The following is a 22,092-nucleotide window of genomic DNA, read 5'->3' on the forward strand; positions in this document are numbered from 1 at the left end:
AATATATATTTACATACATATACACACTCAGATACCTATGCATACATGAAATTATTCAACAACTCCTTGTTTTTTTTCAAATCAGAAACTTCACAAAATATTCAGAAAAAAAGCGAAAAGACTAGATTTTAATTTCATAAATACTAAAAAATATAATACACCATTAACTTGCTTAGATTTTTTCACTTAACACTTATTCAGAAAATTTTCAGCATGCTTTGCTAAATTTTATAATTTTGTTCTAATCTTTTAGATTTTATCTAAATCTATGTAAGCATACTCTATGGCTTTTTGCTTGTTGTTGTCATCTGGGTTTTTTTCTTTCCTTCCCAAATCAATCTAATTATGAGTGCAATTATTAAAGACATCTTTTCAAGCAGGTCTATGTAAACTACTTCATTTCTTTTGCACCATCTAAATCCAGGCAATCCATCTGCCACAGCTGTCAAAGCAATGCCTGTTAATGATGCCTCCACTCTGCAACATAAACAATAACAATTGTAAATAAATTTCTAACAAACTTTACTATGCTGAGAACTTTAACTGTAGTAAGAAATACCTTTAATTAATCGGGATATTGCAAATACAAGATTATTTTGAATCAATACAAAGCAAAATATAGGGCAGTTTTGTGGACAAACAAATTTAAATGGTTTACTTTTTTTTCTTTCATGTGAATAAGCCTCATATCCTCCTTTACCTTACCTCCCACAACAAGAGGATTATGGGGAAAAGATGCAGGACTGGGCAAAATGAATAATTATAATCTGTGTAAGGAACCACTTCATCATCTTCATTTCCGTTGCTGATCCGACAGCTTGTAATTTCATACATCTGCTTTCATTTGTAAAGCACTCACTTATCCTACTCATTCTTTATCTGTTCTGCCTGTTCTTTTTCCTACCCTTTGTTTTTCTTGTTCATATTCAGGTACCTGCTTTTTCTTCTTGAAGTCACAAAGCTGGCATAATGAACACAATACAATGGCCTCTGTCAGAGTTATTTCAGAGTATAACATGAACACCACACAGAACATACCCAATCAAACTCTCCTATGTAAATCAAATTTAAGATACTGAACTGCAGTTATGATCACGATGCCTTTTTACCAAAGCAAATAAAAACAGTGAATATTGATATTAAATGCTAAATATTTTTATAAATAATAGACAGTAACACTAATGTGTTTCTCCTTTGAAGAAGTAAGTATGTGTTCTATTCTGCAATGTAAAATGGATTAAAAATATATTTTCTTTATTTTTCCTGGAAGAGTTCTTTGCTGTCTCTCAGATATAGAGAAAACTAAATATTAAAAAAATGAATTTATTTTAATGGTGCAGACTTGACCCCTGCCATAAAACCCTTATCATTCAGAATGTTAAAAAAAATTCCAGCACTTTAAAGAGAAGACTTGCTAATTTTTATATAAGGGTTTCTTTTATCCTTAGGGCTTCCCCCAAATATTTAAATTGAAAGAGGTTGGGTTTCGATTGGACATATGGAAGAAATTCTTCACTGTGAGGGTGGTGAATCACTGGCACAGGTTGCCCACAGATGTTGTGGATGACCCTGGAAGTGTTCCAGGTCAGGTTGGATGGGGCTTTGAGCTATCTGGTCTAGTGGAATATGTCTCTGCCCATGCCAGGGGATTCGCCGAGATGATCCCTGAAGGTCCCTTCCAAACCCAAACCATTCTATGATTCTTGCCTCTTCAGGACAAAATATGTAATATTATGCAACAGAGGGGCAGTTTTCTCAAAAATTATAGGTAAACAGCAGTAAAACAAAACTGAATATGCCTATTGGTGTTAAATGGATTTTTCTAAGAATCGTCTGCAGGATGAAGCTTCTGGAAGGAGATGCTGTGAAATACAAATATCCAGTCTCAGCAGTAGCTGGTGTGTCCAGCTGCCTTGTAAAAAGCTTGGTGGTTCTTCAGCTGTGCTTTTCCTTCTCTCATTGACTTAGTGAGAGTCACATCTGGGCCCAACTTCTACTGTGAACCACAAATTCTCACTTCCCCAAAGAAGAATCCTACTGGCATTTCTAGGGAAAGGAAGAGAGAAACTCCTCCCCACAGAGAAAACAATTTTACTTTCCTTTTATTAATGTTGTAATTTAGTGACAGAGGAACATCAAATTGTCTTCTCCCTTCTGCTGCAGAAGAGACTGAACTTTCTCTGTTGGCCCAATAACCACCCCGGATACAAGCAGCAGTAATGTGGTGGAAAACCTGAAAATTCAGAGTACTGTCCTCAACAAAGTCCAAATTTTCTGATACATTTAATTTCTTAAAGGTTTTAATATTTGATGTCACTGATTCTGTATCCAGATTAGTTCATAAATAACCCTGGAATGGTGGGGTTACTCCCCCCTGGTGCTTTACACATGGCCAGGTTCTCCTTAGTAACCCCTAAATTGAGTTAAACAAAGACAAATTTACATCTTGCACTATAACAAAAATAACTAATCAGTTCCTCTAAGAAGAAGCTATGGCTCCTTTATTTCTCCCAAAATATTCACAGTGATGAAAAACTAAATTCTAACAATGGCCATACCTACTCCTCAAGTGGAAACAAGTTAAAAATACACTTATTCTAAGACTGATCAGTCAAAATTAGCTCCTTGTGCAATAATGGCATTAATTTACTATGCAAAATATAGACAGATCTTCCAGGTTTCTTCATTCTGGTCTTCCTTGGAAGGAAGTATATAAAATACATCTATTTTTGCATCACATCCTTCCCTCCATTCTGATTTCATCAACTGCATGTATATTCACACTGGTGAAACAGAAACAAATATTCATGCTCCTGATTTGATAGATTAAAAAAAAAAAAAACCTCAAAAAACCAAAAACATTTTTGCAAGAATTTTTCCAAAGAAACACAGGAAATAATTTATTAAAACTTACAGCTACAGTGGTACACAACCCTATGCTTGGCATGTGAGGATTATCACTCCACAGACAAAGATCTGCTTGGATACAGATGTAAAGCTGAACAGAGCAGTTTACAGAATGGCTGTGTACATGATTATGTATCTGTAATCTCTAAAATATATAAGCAATAATCTGATAATCTAAATGTTCCCTTCTCCTTGCATAATATATTTGAGTAACAGAGGATTTCAAAACTAAAATAAAAATGAGAAATATAGAAGAAATACTAGTTTCTTAAAATCATGTCCTTGAGAATATCATAATAGAGCACAGAAAAAGAATTCATCAATTCTCAAACCAACAACTTTCACCCATCCCCAAATGTGTTGTTTTAAAAGATTCAGCACAATTTCTAAACTTTCAAATGCTTTGAGTACTGTATTATTATAATTGCTTATATTTGACATTTTCATAACATAATATCGCAGGAGCTTTATTATTGTTCTTATTGTTTCAAAGTTTCTAAACTAAAAATTTCCCGATGGTTTATTTAAATTAAAGATGATTATCACCACTGGATGTTTTGAGCTTATGTTTCCTTTCACCAAATAAAGAGAAGCTTTCATAAACTTACTTTATTTGAAGATGTTTTTAAAATTACTACAACTTTGAACTCTGTTCAAAGCTCAAATATTATCAGCAATAAAAAACATGAGGAAAACCAGAAAACTTTCTGTTACAGACATATAACAAAAGGTTTTTCATGTAATCAAGAACTGTGGAAATTGTTATGGTTTGAGATTTAATTTGGAAATATAGATTCAACTTTACAGTATTTATGACTTATTTTGCTTCCCCTTTCTGTTATGCTTAGAGTAACTAACTAGGTCCAGCTGTAGAACAAGAAGTTACTTATTACAGAAACAGTCAAAAATATGACATATTAGCTGTCCTGATGAGGTGAATTTGCCTCTCATTTGGGTAAATGTACTTCACTGCAAAGCTATTTACTACTCTATCTACTAAGCCTGGGAAGTTCAAGGAAAAGAGGGAGATTGATTTCATACAAAAGCCTGGAACACATTTTTAACTCACATTTTAGTTAACTCGTATTGATACTTGTACCTCAGCAATACAAATCAAAAGAAAACAAAGCCAGAACAACCTTCCCTTCCGAAGAAGAGAGAGGCTTCTTAGGAGCACAGTTCTAATGTGCTGCTTTTTTTAAAAGTAAGCAATGACACAAAATAAAATATTGATGCTAAGAAACTTTCTTACATGCCTCTTCAGAACATATATCTACCTAAAATTTTAAATTACTTCAGTTTACTGAATATAAACAAGCAAGATTTAAACTGCAAAACATAATGACCTGGAGTTAGATCATCCTGAAACATCACCATTAATTTCAAAACTTCTGACCAGAATTAAACATCCAGTTTTTTGAGAGGAATGAAAGGTAGCTCTATATTCTGCATGTTTATTAAAAAGTAATTAAAAAACACATGAAGGCAGGCAGTGGAACAACATGTACGTGTAAAGTACCACATTATATTTCCAAGACTGGGCCCTAAAATAGGAACCACAGATGTTGAAAACTTCCTATGTCCTAGAATACAAAATTGTGTCAAATATGTGACCTTGTTATAACCTGAAGCTTACAGATGGTATATACTTAACTCTGAATAACTTGCTATAGAATTCACATACTTAATGACAGCCATACATCTTGCTGTGAAATGCATACTTTGTTGCATCAGTTGCATACAGAATTTTTTTCAGAATCTGATAGGACAGAAATAAATGCCTCTATTATCATTATGTATCTTTCTCCTCCCATTTAAAATTATATAGAAAATATAAATTTTCTTGATTGCTTGTTTGTTCCAACTTAATATTATTGATCATCACTAAATTATAAAAATTTACCTGTCCACAAATTTCAGGTGTACTGAAGCGAAATAAAATAAATTATAATTTTTTTAAGATGCCCCTCTTGCACAGATTAAACATATTCAGTGATTGCTCCTCATCTGTGTGTTTTATTCACGATATCTCTTCAAAAATTGTGAGCCATTGTTTCGTGCATTTTCTCCTTTCTCGCAGGGGAACAGCATAAAAATATTTCAAGTGTCACAGGGAAGCTTTACTCAATTCATGAGCTTCGTCAGAAGGTGGAGCTCTATACTTGCCTGTATCACTTAGAGCACATAAAAACTGCAACTCCACGTAAAAACACATAACTACTCACAAAACAAACCTGCATTTAATTCCAAGATACAATTTGTTTCATAAATACAGGAGGCCGTGTCTCATAATAAATAGCTCTTTTCCTAGTATTTGGAATGATTTTCAATATGTTAAAAAAGTCATAATGAAATTTAGCCTTTTTAAGGTCTCCTTTCAAAGAATAGGTTTGCATTCTTTATATAAAAAAAAGTAAGATAGCTGATACTTACAGGCATCTCTGATATACAATAACATGGCTACAAAAATGTAGTCAACTAAATTCAGGGTGATACTGTCAGCAAATAGAGCATCCCAGACAACCAGAAGATCCTGAAGAGGGAATTCACGTCCAAACAGGAGCCTTACCCATCGCCTGAAAAAAAGGGGAAAAGTTACGACTTGTATTTTTCCATTTTACTAAGTATGGTAAAGTCAGGACATATATTCCAGGATCAGCTCCAGTCCTAAACATTTTATCAGAAAATTCTGCTAATTGTCAAGATCTTTGATAAAGACTTAACTAATTGTATTTGTGGAAATGTTACTGCATCTACATCAAAGAAATTATACATTAGAGACTGTAGAAGCTTCCCTGACTAATATTATTACGTGGGTGACACTCAAAGGACAAAATAGATCAATCCCATGTACCACATTTTTGAGAATTTAATGTGATAGTGACCTAAGATGAAGGAGAGAAAATGTTATGCAAGAATGGCCTGGAACAGCAAAACCAGGAGGGTGAAGCCAGTGGTTTATGAGAAGCTCTGAAAAGCCCAGTCAAGCGAAAGCCAGTTCAGAAGCAGATGCCAAACAGCAACTAAAATGGACCAGGACACAGTAACGGTGAAGGGGCTTTCTCCCTGTAATGGATGACAGTGTTTTCAACTCCATATAAAATATGCTATGGATGCTATTTTCATTAAAGCTAATTTAAATCTTTACCAGATTTAGTGATAATCCTCACGTAGACTATACTGTTAATTCCTATTCATCTCTGTGCCATTTTTATACCTAGCAAAATGTGAAAAATTTTTATATTAAATGCAATATTTGCTTGAGGCTGGAAGCTTGAGATGCAGAAGAAGAAAATTATTTCTCTAGTTTTCTCATTTCTAGTTCTGACTTTTACACTGACTTACTTGCTGACCTCAGGAAAGGCACTTCTCTTCCCTATTCCAGAACAGATCCACTAGCTTTGTATCTTTTTAGGTAGGATTATCTAAGGTCACATTTGAATGAGCTAAAGAATAGTTAGTAACATTAATCCTGAAATAGTTATTACGAAATGGACTTAAAAATAATGAATTACATTTTTAGCTGGGATATGCAAATAGCTACGCATGTGGAATCTGTTTATTCAGTGGCAAGAAAAGATTGATTGCAAATTTCTGCTAAGCAAATTAAGTCATTCTTTAAAACTCACAAAAATTTCTAAAAAGGCAACCAGAAATTTCTTTTTCAAGATTAATTTCACTCGTAAGAATTCATATTTAACCACTTTTGTTCCAGAACTCATTGTTGGTTTAAGGCACCCAGGATTTTGTTACTGTTTTTTTTTTTTTTCTGATTCCAGTGTAAAGAAAATACTGGACAAACTAATTCCAGCATGCCAGTCTAGCACAAGCTTTGAAGATAGTAACGATCTGCACAAAAAAGACAGTCTCTTATAAAAGAAATTTAAAGGGACTGTTGTGAGTGAAGGTTGTGTTCACAAAACTTTTATTCCCAATGCCACTGGAACCATATGTACAATCCACAAAAATAACCACGTACAGATTTAGAGATCACTACACAGAATCTTTTCCTTGCAAGATATGTTCCCTTTTAAAAGTGAAAAAACATGATTTCAAAAGATAGCATCATTCACTCACATCAAACATTTATGTTCTATGATTTTGTAACTTTTTATGTTAGTACAGGAATTACAGAAGTCCCAATATTAGCTACAACAAAACAAAAACTGTGTATTTCCCTCTCTGATCAATCCCCTTTCCTGTGAGGACTTATTTTGAGACCTCAGAAAAAGAAAGTGCCCAGCCTGCAGGAGACTATTGCCCTATGGTGGCACAAACATTACTCAGACTCCGTGTGAAGCCCAGTACCTGCTGTAGCAACCCCTCCCACCTGTAAAACCACAACTTGCCAGCTACACAAACTGTTAGGTAAGAAATCTCAGCAAAGCTTGAAGCATTTGAGCTGACTTTGCTTGCAACTACCTAAGTCTCATTCAAAAACCTTGCTAAGAGTCTAATACACTTCAGGAGAAAAAAATACACCATGGTGTAATGGGATTTGTTATTAGTCCTTTATTAGAAATCTCTTTTGCTTCTTTACTACTTCATTATGCAGTGTTAATCGTTTGTAGATGCAGGTTTATTCTGCTCAAGCAGAAGTCATTCCTTTTTTTTCTCCTGCTTTTATATTTTCTCCTGGGAAAATTAAATCTCATTCCCCAGAGGTATCACGTTTCACAGATGTAGACTGCTGAAGAACAACTGGACTTCCTTTTGCAACCATAATATTGCTGTTAATTATTTGAACCTTCCTGTCTTAAAGAGAGTAAGCAATTCATACTGTTGTAAATGCATATATACTTAATGCTCTCTTATTTTTTTCAGCAACGTTTAGCTCACAGCATCTATAAACCGAGGCCCTATTGCCTATGAACCATGCTGCCATATGGCAGGACTTCACTCAGCTTTTATATTCATAAAAAAAGATCTTAATTCCTTAACTAAGTGCCCACACTGAAAAGCTGTCTTTCAAACTAACACATTTTTATTGCTTTTACAAGTATTTGCAGAGAATTTAAGACACCCTTAATAATTGCATTGCACATGATAAACCTTTTCTTTTTGTTTCATCCCCTCCCTTTTTTTTTGTTGAGATGGCTGTCTGTGTTTTAATTATTGTTCTGTCCTGATAATCTTGCCTTACATCTGTTACACCTGCAGACTGTGAAACTCACAATAGTATACCTTTTATCACATGTGGTAATACAATAATTCATATTTTACCAGGTACACTTAGCAATTAAAATTTACAAAAAAAACCCAGATTCTTTAAAGCCATGATACACCAAGGTACTACTACCTACATTGTAGAATATGTAACTGTATCTTCTACTTATGATTTCTATATAATTAAACCAATATTCTCAAGAGATCAGTAATTACTAGCAATAGATAATGATTCATTAATGACCTTACAATATAGGGAAAGCAGGAGAAAACTCTGTGCTAGCAAAGCCATTAAAGAAGGCAATGATCCAGCTTTACCAGTTTTAACTAACACTAAAACCATTTTGACAGGAGATTTACAGGACAATTCCCCAACCATCAAAATTTAAACTTATGTTACGTGTTCCATATATGCAGTTGCTTATCTTCTCAGTCTTCTTGTGAGGTATTCTTCTTAAAAAAATTAAATAAGCACAAGAAATTGTTACAAATGAGGTAAAATAAACAGCTTAGGAATGTTTATGGAGCCAAAACAACACAATGAAATCAGAAAGAATAAGAAAAGTTGTAACAACAGGAAACAGAAAAGCATCACTCTGAGGCTAAATGCTTTGATCTAGGGCTTACAAGTTGACAACAAGGTGCCTAAAAAGGTCTATTGTTAGAAGCATGTTTTCAGTCATTTATACATTTGCTAAACTCAATGTTCAGTACAATTTCCACTCCAAGCATCTGCTCAAGGCTTGATTTTTTTTTTTTTTCATTCATTGATACTATTCATTAGATTAAGGCTAAAAAAATTCTGCTCGTGCTTAACTTAGTTTTTTCTGCAAGCATTTCACTAAGGTCTAGAATCAAAACAACAAGGTCTCTGGTATCTTCCTTTTTACTGTGCATATAAAAAAAAAAAAGAGAAGCCCAAATTTGGTAATTCCTTGTTTGACCTAAGCACAGCAGAGTGAAGATTTCCACAGAGCATGTTCTGTTTCTTCCTAACTCTTGCCACCAGCCCAAGAATGCATCTGCCACCCTGTGCTTCATCCCAGCTACACAGTCTACATTCCCAGCATGGCAAATGGTAGAAGTGTGTATCACCCCCTGCAATGGCTACTGTCACTTAGGCGATGTGGTGGCAGAGGATGCTGTTGCTCTGGTTGCCAATGCTTGCAAGACTAGTCAAGGTCTTTCAGAGAAAGGAGGGTCAGTAGGATTTTGTAGGATGTAATTTCATTTTCAGTGCAAGTTTTGCTGCCTTTTTTTTTTTAATAAGAAAATTATTTAAATGGACTTTAAGTATTGAAAAGAACACCATCTTATCAAAACTAAGCACTCGGAAGCTGAGAAATGCCAAAATTAACATCAGTTGTTTACTAACTGAGAAAATGATATGTAAGCTCTGTCTCTTTAAACTCTGTCATGAATTATGTTCAAGCAAACATTTGTAGCCAGTGCAATTTACTATGTAAAGTCATGGTCAATAATTTAGGAGAAAGGGTAGACAGACTTGAGCTGTGATCTGCCTGTTCAAAAATAAGATATGGAAAAAGGATGAGGAGCGACATTTGTATAACACTTGCAAAAGAACTTCAAATTATACAGAAGATGAAGACTGTAGTAGTTCAATGCCACCAGACTCTGGGCAGACTTGGTGCCTGCACTAGGATTTCAGGCTGTGTTTCTAACCTATGGACATGAGTGGGCTGCAGATGAGGTAGGCATGGGTATCTCCTGCAGAGGCAACCTGCAGGGCTACTGCTCCTACAGCAGCACTCATCAACACTTGTATGGATGAGAAGGAAATACACAGCAAAAGTACGCTCAAAAGAAGACATTTGATTCCAGAAACTCTGACAGATTTGATAGTTGCAAGAGGCAGAGGGGAGACAGGTAAGTTCAATCAGAGGATGCTTATGGTAGTTCACTTAGTGACATGAAGGAGACCAATCAAGACATGCCTTAGCAGCGTTCCAGCTTAGACCTGTTACACCGCCCATTTCTCCAGTGCTCCATCCCCTTCCTTAATAAATCTCATTTTTATTAAAGCCACCATGGCTATATTTGTTTCAGGATTTTGTTCCGAAGTAATAAAACCTTCAAATCATACAAGACAGAGAAGGAAACATGCCTGAAGTATAATCACAACTTGCTCTTTCAGCTACTCTTCTACAAGAGCTTTTTTGTGGAAGGGCAGTACTGCTTATGGTGCATGAGGAACTCTTAATGATCACAGAAGAGAAGAAAAGCAAAACAGCTATGTGTCACAATTAACAAAATGGCATTTCTAAGATAAACAAAACCTTATTAAAATCCAATATTTTGTCAGAACAGAAAGAAGCCTGTGAAATCCCTACAAAGCCAAAAAACTGGTATAAGAAGTTGTGTGGGAAACTCAGCAGACTTTCAGGGATTTACAGAGACTTCTAATGTGTTCGATTTAAACACTGAGAATTTTACACACGGCATACCCTCATATGCACACTACCCATAAATGATGTACAGTGTGATATTGTTACAGCATATGCTCCATTTTTTGCCTTAATCTACTTAACTTGTGAAGGGAATGAAAACAGACATCTTGCTAGAAGATGTGTTTACTTCAACCGTAAATTCAAATGTTAATTCTGGATTTATTAGATAAAATTATGTGGCCTTTGTCATTTGAGAAGGCAGACATGATGATCAGATTTTCCTTAGGCTGTAAAACATTTAAATATTATAGATTTCTACCACATTGTCTCCAGCAGTGTATGCTGATTGTAAAAAAGTGTGTGTGATAAGGAGGGAGAAAGTATGTGCCAGCATCTAGCACATCATTCAGCTTCTCCTTGAACTTAGAGATAATAGTGAGCATATAAAAAGATCCTTCTGTGAGTCTGCCTTATCTCTTTAAGTAATTTCAGACTTGTATATGGAATATTGTTCTGCTACAGGATGACATACATGTTTTAATATTCCCATGATCTGGGTGGAATTGTCCTGTCCTGGACTCCCATGAAGGTTGTTCACTTCATCCAGCTTCTCCTGTACTGGCTGTATGAAGATTATGAAGATTTAGTGGGTCATTGCACCAAATACAGGAATCATGGCCCTACTGTTGGGTGGATACACAATCAGTTATTTGGTTTCCCTTTTTGACATTTCCTACTACAATTAACATTGTAATATGAATTATATTAATATATATTTATATATTAATTACATTAATTACCTTATCAAAGACAGATTAGCATAACTCTTTAAAAGAAATACTATGAATTTTTTTTTTACTAAAAGTGATACATCTAGTTCTTATGTGGATTATTTCCTTCCCATTTGATTTCTTTCAGATTGCTGGCAAAGATTACTCAGTTTTGCATTTAAGAAAAATTTTTTGTGTTTCGGGAAAACTCTATGCATTTCCTTATTAATGAAGGTTTTTCTTTCCAAAAAATGAATTCCTAATAATTACCTTTCCTTCTTACTGCAATTTACCTTCCTCTGCAAAAGAATTTACTGCAGTTGTAAGCCAGACCAATTCTAAAATACTCACTTGCAGAAATGCACTTAAAGAAATAAGCCAAACAAATATTACTCCTATTCTCAAAAAGGTTAAGAAGGACCCAATGAACTACAGGCCTGACAGCCTCACCTTGATATCTGGAAAGATGATGAAGCAGCTAATTCTGGAAACCATTTCCAGGCACATGAAACATAAAAATATAAGGAGTGGTCAATAACTGGCTTTTCTTTAACACTAGATTTCAAAACCAGAGCTATGAACTTGAATCTAGAAGAGAAAACAGGAAGAAATTCCCTATTTTTTTTCAGCAGGGCAGATGGGAGAAACTGGGCCTTTAGGTACAAACTTATACTCTGGATGGAACTCTAAGTGATCAGAGACTTGCACTGAATGTATCATTCCATTTAAGAAATTCTCTGCAGTGGGAGAAAACTACACTGTCCAGTGTCTTTTTCATTCCTCCTAACCATTACAAGTTAAAATACTTCAATTTGAGTATTTCAAATAAATAACACTTTATAAAGGCTTAGTAATTATGGGTATTCAAGCACTGCATTGACACTGCCAGCCTGTGTTCGCAGCAAACACAACAGTTACTGGACTGTAACAATTTACCGACCATTCCTTAGCATGAAGAGTGGATAACAATTCTGTACTACAGGAAGAATGATCACAATGAAAGAGTTAACATACTTCCAGTCATTGCTGGTTTTTTAAAGAACATAAATTATAGGCATCTCTTATTATTTTTTAAAAAGGTGGGTCAAGTTGACAACAAATGTCACAGATCAAAGCCAAGGCACATGTTTTTTCATTTTGGCCAAAATGCAGATGTTACAAGATGAAGGATTTAGCTGTTACACTGTGACTTATTTAGCAGTTACCCGAGCTAAACTGTGCGTTCACTCAAAGGAAAAAGACTGAAGAATGTTGCTCTGTTTCTTCAAAACTACTAAACTGAGACAGCTCAGGCAATCTTCAGATTTGAAGAGCAAGGATCAGCCTGAAAAAATTATGGTGACAAACCAGAATGACGAGAGGGGAGTGCTACATTATACTGGAAAAAACTCATTTAAAGTCAATGGTGAACACCCCTTATGTGCACTGAGTATGAGACTTCATCTCCTCTTCATCTTCACACTCTGTAAACCCCAAATACAATGACCAATATCTGCAATTGTAAGAGAAAGATACAGGAACCTGAAAGTTTGCCTACTGAATTCTTAATGTTCCTTGCCTCTGTGCAATTAAAACCTACAGTCCTAAATACTGATGATGCATGTGCATTTTGTTTTGAAAATCACAGCGGAGTAGCAAAAACATTTTCTTTTTTTAAAACAAAAATAATTACAGGTGAATGATTTTAAACACTGTTTGCTGCAATAAACCTATTGAAACAAAAGAGGCACTTCTAAATTAGTGAAGTTCCTACTGATATCAGCTATTAGCAATTAGGAACTCCACCCCCCCCCCAACTTTTCCATCTTTAAACAGCAATGATTAAATTTGGTTTTAAAGTGGAGAAATTATATTAGAAAAACAACTCTCAGTGTTGCAATTAAAGCACAGTTCTTAAGGTGATAAAATAAATTTGCTAATAGCTTTATCCATTGATTCAAGATGTATGCAGTAGGTTTAAAAGATACGATCCTGTTGTAGAATTTCTCTTTAAAAGAGGAGTATAAAATATTTCATTGTTCCATATTGTCAAATCTTCTATAGTGTTAATACATTTTTCTGTAGAATCCACTTACGCAAGACTTAATAAAAAAGACGTATATTTTAAAATAAAAGAAGAGAGATAATTTTGTTAATAGCTCCAAAGTAAACAAATAAGCACTGATAAAATATTATAAAGTTTATAATCTATCTTTGAGACCTCTCTGTTATAATTGAAAAAAAATGTCTTTTCTGTCCATAAAAAATTGAAATCTACAATTGAACCATCTTTCTGTTACCCTGTAGTGAAATGTGAAACCAAATGAGCTGTTTTTTTCCTGGTATGCCAGGCAAAACATTTTAAAAATTTCAGGAGATCTAACTTCTTTCAAATTCTTCAGAAGCTATCTGCCTGTTTCCAGGAATGTAACTGCTACACTTTGTGTTCAAACCAACAAGACAACGTGTCTGTTGTGAGTGTACAACCAGTTTACCAATTCCTCTTTTTTTAGTCTTTTTTTCCTCTCTAATCCTGCTTCTCCATCAGGTGTTTTTTGGTGTAACAGAAAATTCAGCTGATAAAAAAGATATTTTTAGGTTTTCTTGGATGCCCTCTTCTTACTAATTGGTCTGTAGTAGGTCAAACTGACTCTTTTCTTTTTATATGAACCTGCTATCAGATGAGACCAAGATTAATAGGACCAATGAAGCTTTTAAATACACCCATAACTGCTTGTATTATCAGTTTAATAATTTTGGGGGATTTTTTTTGTTTTTATCACAAGTAACTTATTTAGAGACCAAATATTAGTAGAATTATATCAGATAGACTCTTTTATGTATTGTTTGATTTTTGCAAAGTTTATTTTGCCATTTTACTGTGAAAAAAAAAGGTGTGCGAAAAGCTTCTAATACTTTTTTTATGGATGTAGAATTTTGTCTCAATCAAATGGGAATCAGTGAACTCAACCAAATTTAGCCTGGAAGTTAGTACATGGATTTATGAGTATTTGGAATCATACAAATTAAGGAATAGGTATCAACCTTCCCACTTCTGCCTCAGAAGACTTTGGATTTATGATAATCTGGCTACCTTTTTCAGACATATTAACCAGTCAACTAAACAATCTTAATGAAAGAAAATTTCACATGGGGAGTTGTTGTCTTACAGAAGGAAGGACAGCCATGGCCTGTAAACAAGACATGGACAGAATACCAGCTCCCATGTAATTCTAATAATTTATGGAACCTAAATATTACATTGTGAATTACCACTTTCATTCCACAGAGTATGGGCTTGGTGGAAGGATGTGTTTGCATGGGATTTTGCATGAAACCATTTTACTCATAGATAGCCTAGTTGAAGGTATGAGTATTCACTCCAATTTTTTGTGTTCATAATAGCATTAATATTAAGACAGATGATTTTAGCACCCTAATAATACCCTATGATTATTCTCCCGGTGCCTACTGTTGTATTTTAATTTTCACAATACCACTGTATTTGACAATGATATGTACTATTCCTCTTCTTTCTCTTATTTTTTTTCCTCCTGTCTGCTATGTGAAAATCAACACCACAGGAGAAGATTTGGAGTGAGCAGCAGAAGAGAAATAACAAAGTGTTTGAGCCATGGGGTGGTGTCAGAGACTGAAACATTGATGGTTAATGGCTCAAGCAATTGCCCATTTGGAAAAGCTACAGGGGCTTTGCTGAGGCTGGGTTTGGACCGAAGGAGGAGAGGTTTGGGTGTGTGGTGGGACTCCTCTGATCTGCATAAGAGCAGCCCAGGTGCAGGGAGGGTGAGCAGCCACCACCAGAGGATGGCCACAACAAACTGACCTTGGTTTAGCAACAGGCTGGGTTTGAGCCAGATAAGGGAAAAGCCCAGTGAGAAGCAGGTGCTGCTGAGGTGGGATAATGCTGTTTATCCTGCCGGTGTCCTCCCTTACACAGCTGGGCCAGCTGTAAATCTCCCCTCCCAGGGAAGGTATCAGGACACTTGTGTTCACAGCTGAGCCTGAAGGTGTTCATCCCCTCCTGTGAGGCAGAACTGGCTCAGTTACACTGGCTTGAGAGGCAGCTGTCATGGCTTAGAGGGTGTCATCAGAAGCCCCAAAGTGCCCCCAGAGTTTTTCTGGGGCCTTCGACCAGATCACTGCACATGATCCCCAGTGTTGGAACAGACAGTGTAAAACTCCCCCAGGGGAGGTGCCTGGGCTTTCCCACTTGAACCAGAATGTTAATAAACCCACTGAACGCTGTGTTTCATGGGATTTCCCCAGCTTTGATGGATCAAGGCTATGACCATCATCTGGACAAACAAGATGCTGGATCCATGGGTGGTGATGTCTTTTCTCTCCACTATCTACTATTATCCTTTCTCCATCTTTTACGCATATATTTTCTTAAGTGATACCTTTACACTTCTATATAGATGAGAAGTATAAGATAATTTCTACAGATAATAACCGAAACTTCTACATACCTCCTTTCCAGTGCAACATACTTGTTCTAATATAAACCTGCATTATATATATATATAAATAAAATCACCAGCCATTCAGTATCGTTTCACTCTAATCCATCCCAAGGGATCAATTGGATCAATTACCAGGAAACTCAGTTACCCCTGCCTTCAGGGGTGGGTCATAACATGTGGTAAAATAAAGGATGGAAATATATCCAAGAATATGAATTATAAAGTAAACTGGTAACTTTAAGATAATTAAATATATATCAGATTGCCTTCTTTATCTCATAAAAATGCATGAATATATGTCAAACTTATCTGAAGTAAAAGAACATGGCCTTTACAAAGTGATAATCTTTCAGTTGGGTTTACAACAGAAGAAATTGAAATTGTGATACTTTGATACGAAGAAAATAAAAATCTTGTTATTTGGCAGTCATACTCAGAACTGAACAGGCATCAGTAATGAAGATTAATAATTTCAACAAAATCTTACTAAATATATCTTTTGCAGAAGCCTTATTTTAGTATTTGGAAAATTCCTCCTGATTACACTGAATATTCACACAGATAAAACTAGATTAACACAGATAAATAAAACCCTTACCAATAAACTAGTAAGAAAAATGTGGAGAGATACTAGGATACCAAAACAGATGCAAAACCTCACTTGATACTTTCGCATTGAGAGTCAAAATTAAACAACAATAAACCCAAAATGGACAGAATTCCTACCTACCACCTGAACTGGGGCCTTATTTCTGCAAAACTCTTTATAAGTAAGTATACAGTATTGCAAAATCTCTTTGTAGATATCCGCTCCAAAGAAGAAATTTATTTACTTTTCAAAATGAGCAGAGAAGATTTATATCGTCACTGAATTCAATATTACATCTATTGCATGCTCTAAAAATAAATTAAGAAGCTGTTCAGAGGCCATACATGCAGCAGTCCATTTCAATCTATTAGTCTGGCTAAATGCCTTCATACATCCAGTGAAAAGAGTCATCATCATCAATCTGCCAGTTTTAGTGACCAGTCAACTATACGTTGATGCATGCACCGAGGAAACACAAGTGTTTCCTCCCTGCTGTCGTACTCCTGAAAGAACTGAGGGAGGCTGCTCTAATAGGTAGTACACAATGATGATTTAGATACTTAGTGTAAATAAGAGTCTTAGAATCACCACTTTACTTACAACTTTAGTTCCAAGGCAGAATATATGTCTGGAGCCCAATTTCATTACTAAGCAGGGTAAGGCAAATAAGAGTTAACGTCTTTTGGTTGGTAAGTTAATTGCACCACTGTTATACAGAGTCTTGTTTTCATTTAAACTGTTAAGCAAAAAAATGCACAGTCTCAGTTTGTTTTAATCCTTTCTTTAAGTGCAAGGATATAAGCTTCAAGTTCTGTGAAACAAAAGTACCTCTGACTGGTGAAGTTTTGTGTTGTGTAGCTGTAGCCTTATGGGAATTTTGCATCTTTTCAGAGAGGCACAAGGGCTTAGTGGTCTCATTTAGTTACCTATGTGCCCCTGAAGAAGCCCTGCTAGCAATAAAACACTCTGGTGGCAAACAGCTAATTCATTAATTAACCACAGTATTTGCCGGAAAGGAAAGCACTAAACAACGCTGCAGAGAAAGTGCAATTGTGGTTGTTCCAGGTCCCTGTCTGCAGTGTGTGCGGCAGAGGCAAGCAATGCCTATGCTGTTTCTAATTATTCCAATTATCATGGCACACTATGAAAACTTGATTAATAACACTGAAGATATTGTTGTGGCAATTAGCCATATGGTTGTGGGACTTTATTCTGTCACGATTTAGCCATTAGCATCTACTTATGTTTGTCAGAACAGAGCATCCGTGACAAGTTGGAGTTCCGCTCACCTTGCCGAGTCCCTGGTGAGCAACACCAGAGAAATGTTTATTCCTGGGAGCCCCGTGCCTGAGTAAATTTTTCATGTGGCATCCGGTCTGGCTGGGGACAAATGTCAAGTAGCTTATGCCACGACCCATCAAGCCAGGCTCCTTCTGCAAAAGGCGCCTCATGAGCGGCTTGTCAGGGCAGACTCCTTTCAGGGGAGTATTTGACCAGTAAAATCAGTGTCAAATGTCTTGTGTTCAATGTTTTCAGTGGTTAACTGTTCAGACAGCATGCACCTACCCTTATTTAGCTGTGATGAAACGCTCTATTATGACTTTATACACCTATGAGTTACATATTACCATGTGCTTGAAATGTATCTCTCCAAGCAGAGGGACCACAGGGCAGCACTCCTGTCAGGTTGGTCAGCTGAACTGACAGCTAAGTAAGCTGACAATTTTTATGAGCCACCTTTTTAAAACACAAAACAATGCTTATTTTAAGTATCCTTTCCTTTATTTTGTGGTGAGAGTAACTGCTCATCTCTAGCAGATTGTCTCTAAGACAAGTGGAAGCTTGAAAAAATTCATTAATAACGGAGTACTGCCTTGCTTTCCTCCTGGAAGCACAGCAGTAGTCTCACCGCTCTTCCAACATCTCCTGAAGATCAGCTACTACAAATATGTTTCTGTCAGCACGTCAGTCAAAATCAAAATGTTTGCAATCAAAGACAACTCCAAGCTTGTCTAGTTGTCCACAGCTAGAAATCAGCAAGTTAGTCTTTATTAAAAGGAGTAGGAAGCACTCAAGAATTAGCATCTTCCTTCACAAGGATGCTGAACATAGAGCTGATGAAAATGTGCTTACATATTTCAGACATGAGAGGAGGAAGCAATAACCAAAGTTCCTGGAAATAACAATAAAATGACACTATGAAAGAAGTTTTTAAAGTAGCACAGAACTTTAGAAAAACTACAGTACTGTAGAAATTCACCAGCTACTGTTAAAAAGAACAATAAGGATTGCTATTTTTCCTCTATTTTTCCAATACCTCCACCCTAACAGTAGCTTTCCTTTTATAGTCACCATCTTCCATCTGTATATATCTTTCACACACTGTGAGGAGACAGAGACATCGTTTAAAACCATAAAAGTAATTGCAAAGAGATAAAAATAGACAGAGGACTCTGAGCAGGTGTAATATTTTTAACTAAATTTAACTCGTTATTTAATGACAAGAATTTAATTTACAAGACATCTGGGCATAAAGCTTGCTGACAAATGTCCACGTAAGAACGACGTGCACACCTTACTACTAATAGGGCTATATCAGCAAAATAAAGTTATTGGCAAAAGGGAGGGACTGGATCTGCTTCTCATCAGATGTACCAACTTTAATGGAGAGCTAGTTTTAAAACTGAAAAAAAAAATACAAAAAACCTTTTTTCCATTTATGCCTCTTTGATTGAGATGACCGAGTTTGTTTTAAAATAACAGTGTTTGTGGAAAATTATATACTGACTGTCCTAGAAATCCCATCTGTGCACATAGACATTCATATGTGGTGGGGGTTTGGGTATAAAAGAGGTAAATAATTAAAATAGGAAAACAAGGAGAGACATAAACACTGTGCCAGAAAGAAAGAAGAGACTAAGGATATACAAAAGGTACTAGAAGATTTATCTGGAAACAAAGTACCAGTGGGGATTTTTTTCATAGAAGCTCTGGAGACCACATCAGATAAACCTAAGGGGTAGTTTGGACACTGGGCTCTGCCCTATGTCAGTGCCAAGGATTTACTATCTCCTTATCCACGGTGGATGCTGGTAGGAGGTGAAAGCAGCAGCCTGTGCCCTTGCTCAGAGCTGAACTGACTGCTCTCTCCACAGGTGTGTGGAGAATTCCACCCTTGGCCACCATATGGATTCTGAGGTAGAGAGAGAAGACCCTGCAGCTGGAAATGTATCCTTACACAGGGAACAGAACTGGAGATCTCATGGGATATGTTCTTGTCTTCACCAAGATGGAAATCTATTTTCTACTTCACAGGCCATCACAAAAATACAATTGTGATTACACTGAGACTGCAGACTACAGAGCCTGATGATTAAGATGATGTATCTGTTTTCTACTTGTTAAGCAACCACAAATTTTAGACAGTTAATTGACTGTGCTACCTTTTCAGCTAGTACTGTTACTCAATACTTAGAGCAAACTAGAAAGATGAAAGAGGAACTAATATGGTGCTATCCAAAAGCAACATCAACTCAGACTTATGCCTGAAATTCTGACAGATCAGATGAGGTCATAATCATTCTTCCTAGGCCAAAGTCATTGTCTGCTAAAGTTCTATGCTATGAAGAAACTCTGTCCTATGAAGAGATCTTGGCATGTTCAGCAAAACAACATGGGATAGGGAAAGTGAGAGTTTGGGTTGTCCTGAGAGCTGGACAAACATTCATTGCCACACATATTTGTGACTGGCCATATGAGCACCTCGAGTACAAGTGTCACAGCTCCACACACTTTAAACAACTCTTGTGTCCCAGCTATAGCCAATTCTGCAGAGAGATAGTGGAGGATGTTTCTTTTCCATTTCTATGTTATTTAGACAGCATTAAGTATTTTCAGAAAATTTCTACTAAGTATATGTTAATTTGTGAATATTTCTGTCACTGTAAATCTGGCTGGAAGTCCTAGACCAAATTTGTTTTTTGCTAATTCACTGTTTTATATTAACTTATTGTTATATATATACCAAAACCCATGGCAATGAAAAATACAGCAGATTTGACAGATCTCCTACTCAAATAGGTGCTTAATTTCAGAAATGAAAAAATTACTTTTTATTATTTGCTTTTTGCCAAACAGAAGCATTCCTCCAGAAACGAATTCAAGTTTTCTTATACCTCTCAGAAATTTCAGGAAAAAAATCCCTCTCTGACTCTGGCAGAAAATTTGTTGCACACTTCTACATTTGAAATAATATGCATCATAAAATTACACTAATTTGAATTCTGTTGACTTTTATATACTTTGATCTGTTTCCTTAAAACTGGATTTTAACTTCTGAGGAGAAGAATCTTTTTCTGAACCTCTGACCTTCCAAAGCTAATGTGACAGGGACACAATGGACATTACAGGATTGTTTTCAGGCAACTGAAAAAGGACCTGACATCCCAATTTTCTGGCATTTCCTATAACTAGGAAATGTAGATGGGGAAAGCATCAGTCTGATGAGTAGAGGTGAAAGAGGCATTTCCAGGAATGCAAGCAGGCTCCTTTGTAGGCTGCTCCTTGGTTTTTGGAGAAAGTGAGATGATGGCAAAGATGGGATCAGATACAGGATAAATGATCCCTAAGGGAGGCATGAAAAGGGAGAGCTGGAGGCTAGCTGTCTCTAAAGGATAATTTATCTGACCATACTCTTCCATGATGCAGCATAATGAAGCCAACCGTACCTGGAGGGTAAGAAGCTAGAAATGTATCTGGTGTTGCATCTGGGCTAGTGGAGCCAAATAATTTTCCTGTTAAACCATGGCAGCATGGCACCTAGCACTGAAAACCTCCTACCAAGGGACTGAAATATTCCCTTCAGCTTGTAGGAACAGAGTATCCCTCTAAAACAGATCACACTAGTTTGTGATAACCTCAACAACTTCTTGAGGCACATCCTGACTCAGTTGTTGCTTATGGTTTTTTGGGATGTAGGAGGTATTTTATTTGAGGTAATTATGCTATTGAGCATTTAGTTGGCTGTGACAGGTAGAATGCATACTTTGAGGAGGTGGCATCTATCTCTGCCAGTTGAACCATGCTGTGAAAAGACTTGTCAATGATTATGATAAACTTTCCTACTGTCTTGGCTGGTATTCCACAATCTTAGATATGTGATCCCTTGCCTGTGTTTGAAAGGTCATTGTTCAGGATACCAATAATTTATGGCATTTACTTTCATACAGAACTGGCATGGTCTCCAAAGGATCTGTTCACAGACGGTTTTGCAAGCTTTTGACGTACAAACCACACTGATTCAGCAACAGCTCTGACTTGGACCAGAGACTGAAAATGGAGGCTATCCTTGCAGCATTACCTTTTACATTTTTTTTTTTTTTTTGTGTTAGAAGCTGCAAGTGTGAGGTTTATACACACAGGTTCAAAGAGGTTTGTACTCTAAGACCTCACTTGTAGTTGAAGAAAGTAACTTGTACCACAAAAATTATTGGAGCAATCAGATCCAAATTCCCTGTTAAATTGTCTGCAGAAAATTATCTTCAGAAAATACACAGACTTCAGATTGGCTTTGTGAGAATTTGTGGAGTCTTGGGAGTTTGTTTTGATTCTTTCCAATCATTAGTAATAAATGACTTCTTAAATCCAGCATGAACTTTAGGAAAGCACTTGGTGAGGACAGTAAGAACTATAGTATAGAGAATAAAAGAACTGAAAGCACATCCATCTTGTGAAAGCACATGTAACCCACAGGATAAAGCAACAATTTAGGAACTGGGAAGCACAGCCAC

The 22,092-nt window shown here is 36.1% G+C and overlaps 1 protein-coding gene across 10 annotated transcripts in view; it reads right to left on the reverse strand.

Annotated features, from left to right (window-relative positions):
- The window catches only part of TBC1D5 (TBC1 domain family member 5), a 317,122-nt gene that overhangs the window by 73,998 nt on the left and 221,032 nt on the right, over nt 1-22,092 (reverse strand). For all 10 annotated transcript variants that reach the window (XM_032746741.3, XM_030264948.4, XM_030264947.4 and 7 more), the window contains one exon: nt 5,341-5,483. In XM_032746741.3, the coding sequence (XP_032602632.2) occupies nt 5,341-5,483 (143 nt within the window). The remainder of the gene's footprint in view (nt 1-5,340; nt 5,484-22,092) is intronic.

The sequence above is a fragment of the Taeniopygia guttata genome, chromosome 2 (genome assembly GCF_048771995.1).
Source record: "Taeniopygia guttata chromosome 2, bTaeGut7.mat, whole genome shotgun sequence".
NCBI lineage: Eukaryota > Metazoa > Chordata > Aves > Passeriformes > Estrildidae > Taeniopygia > Taeniopygia guttata.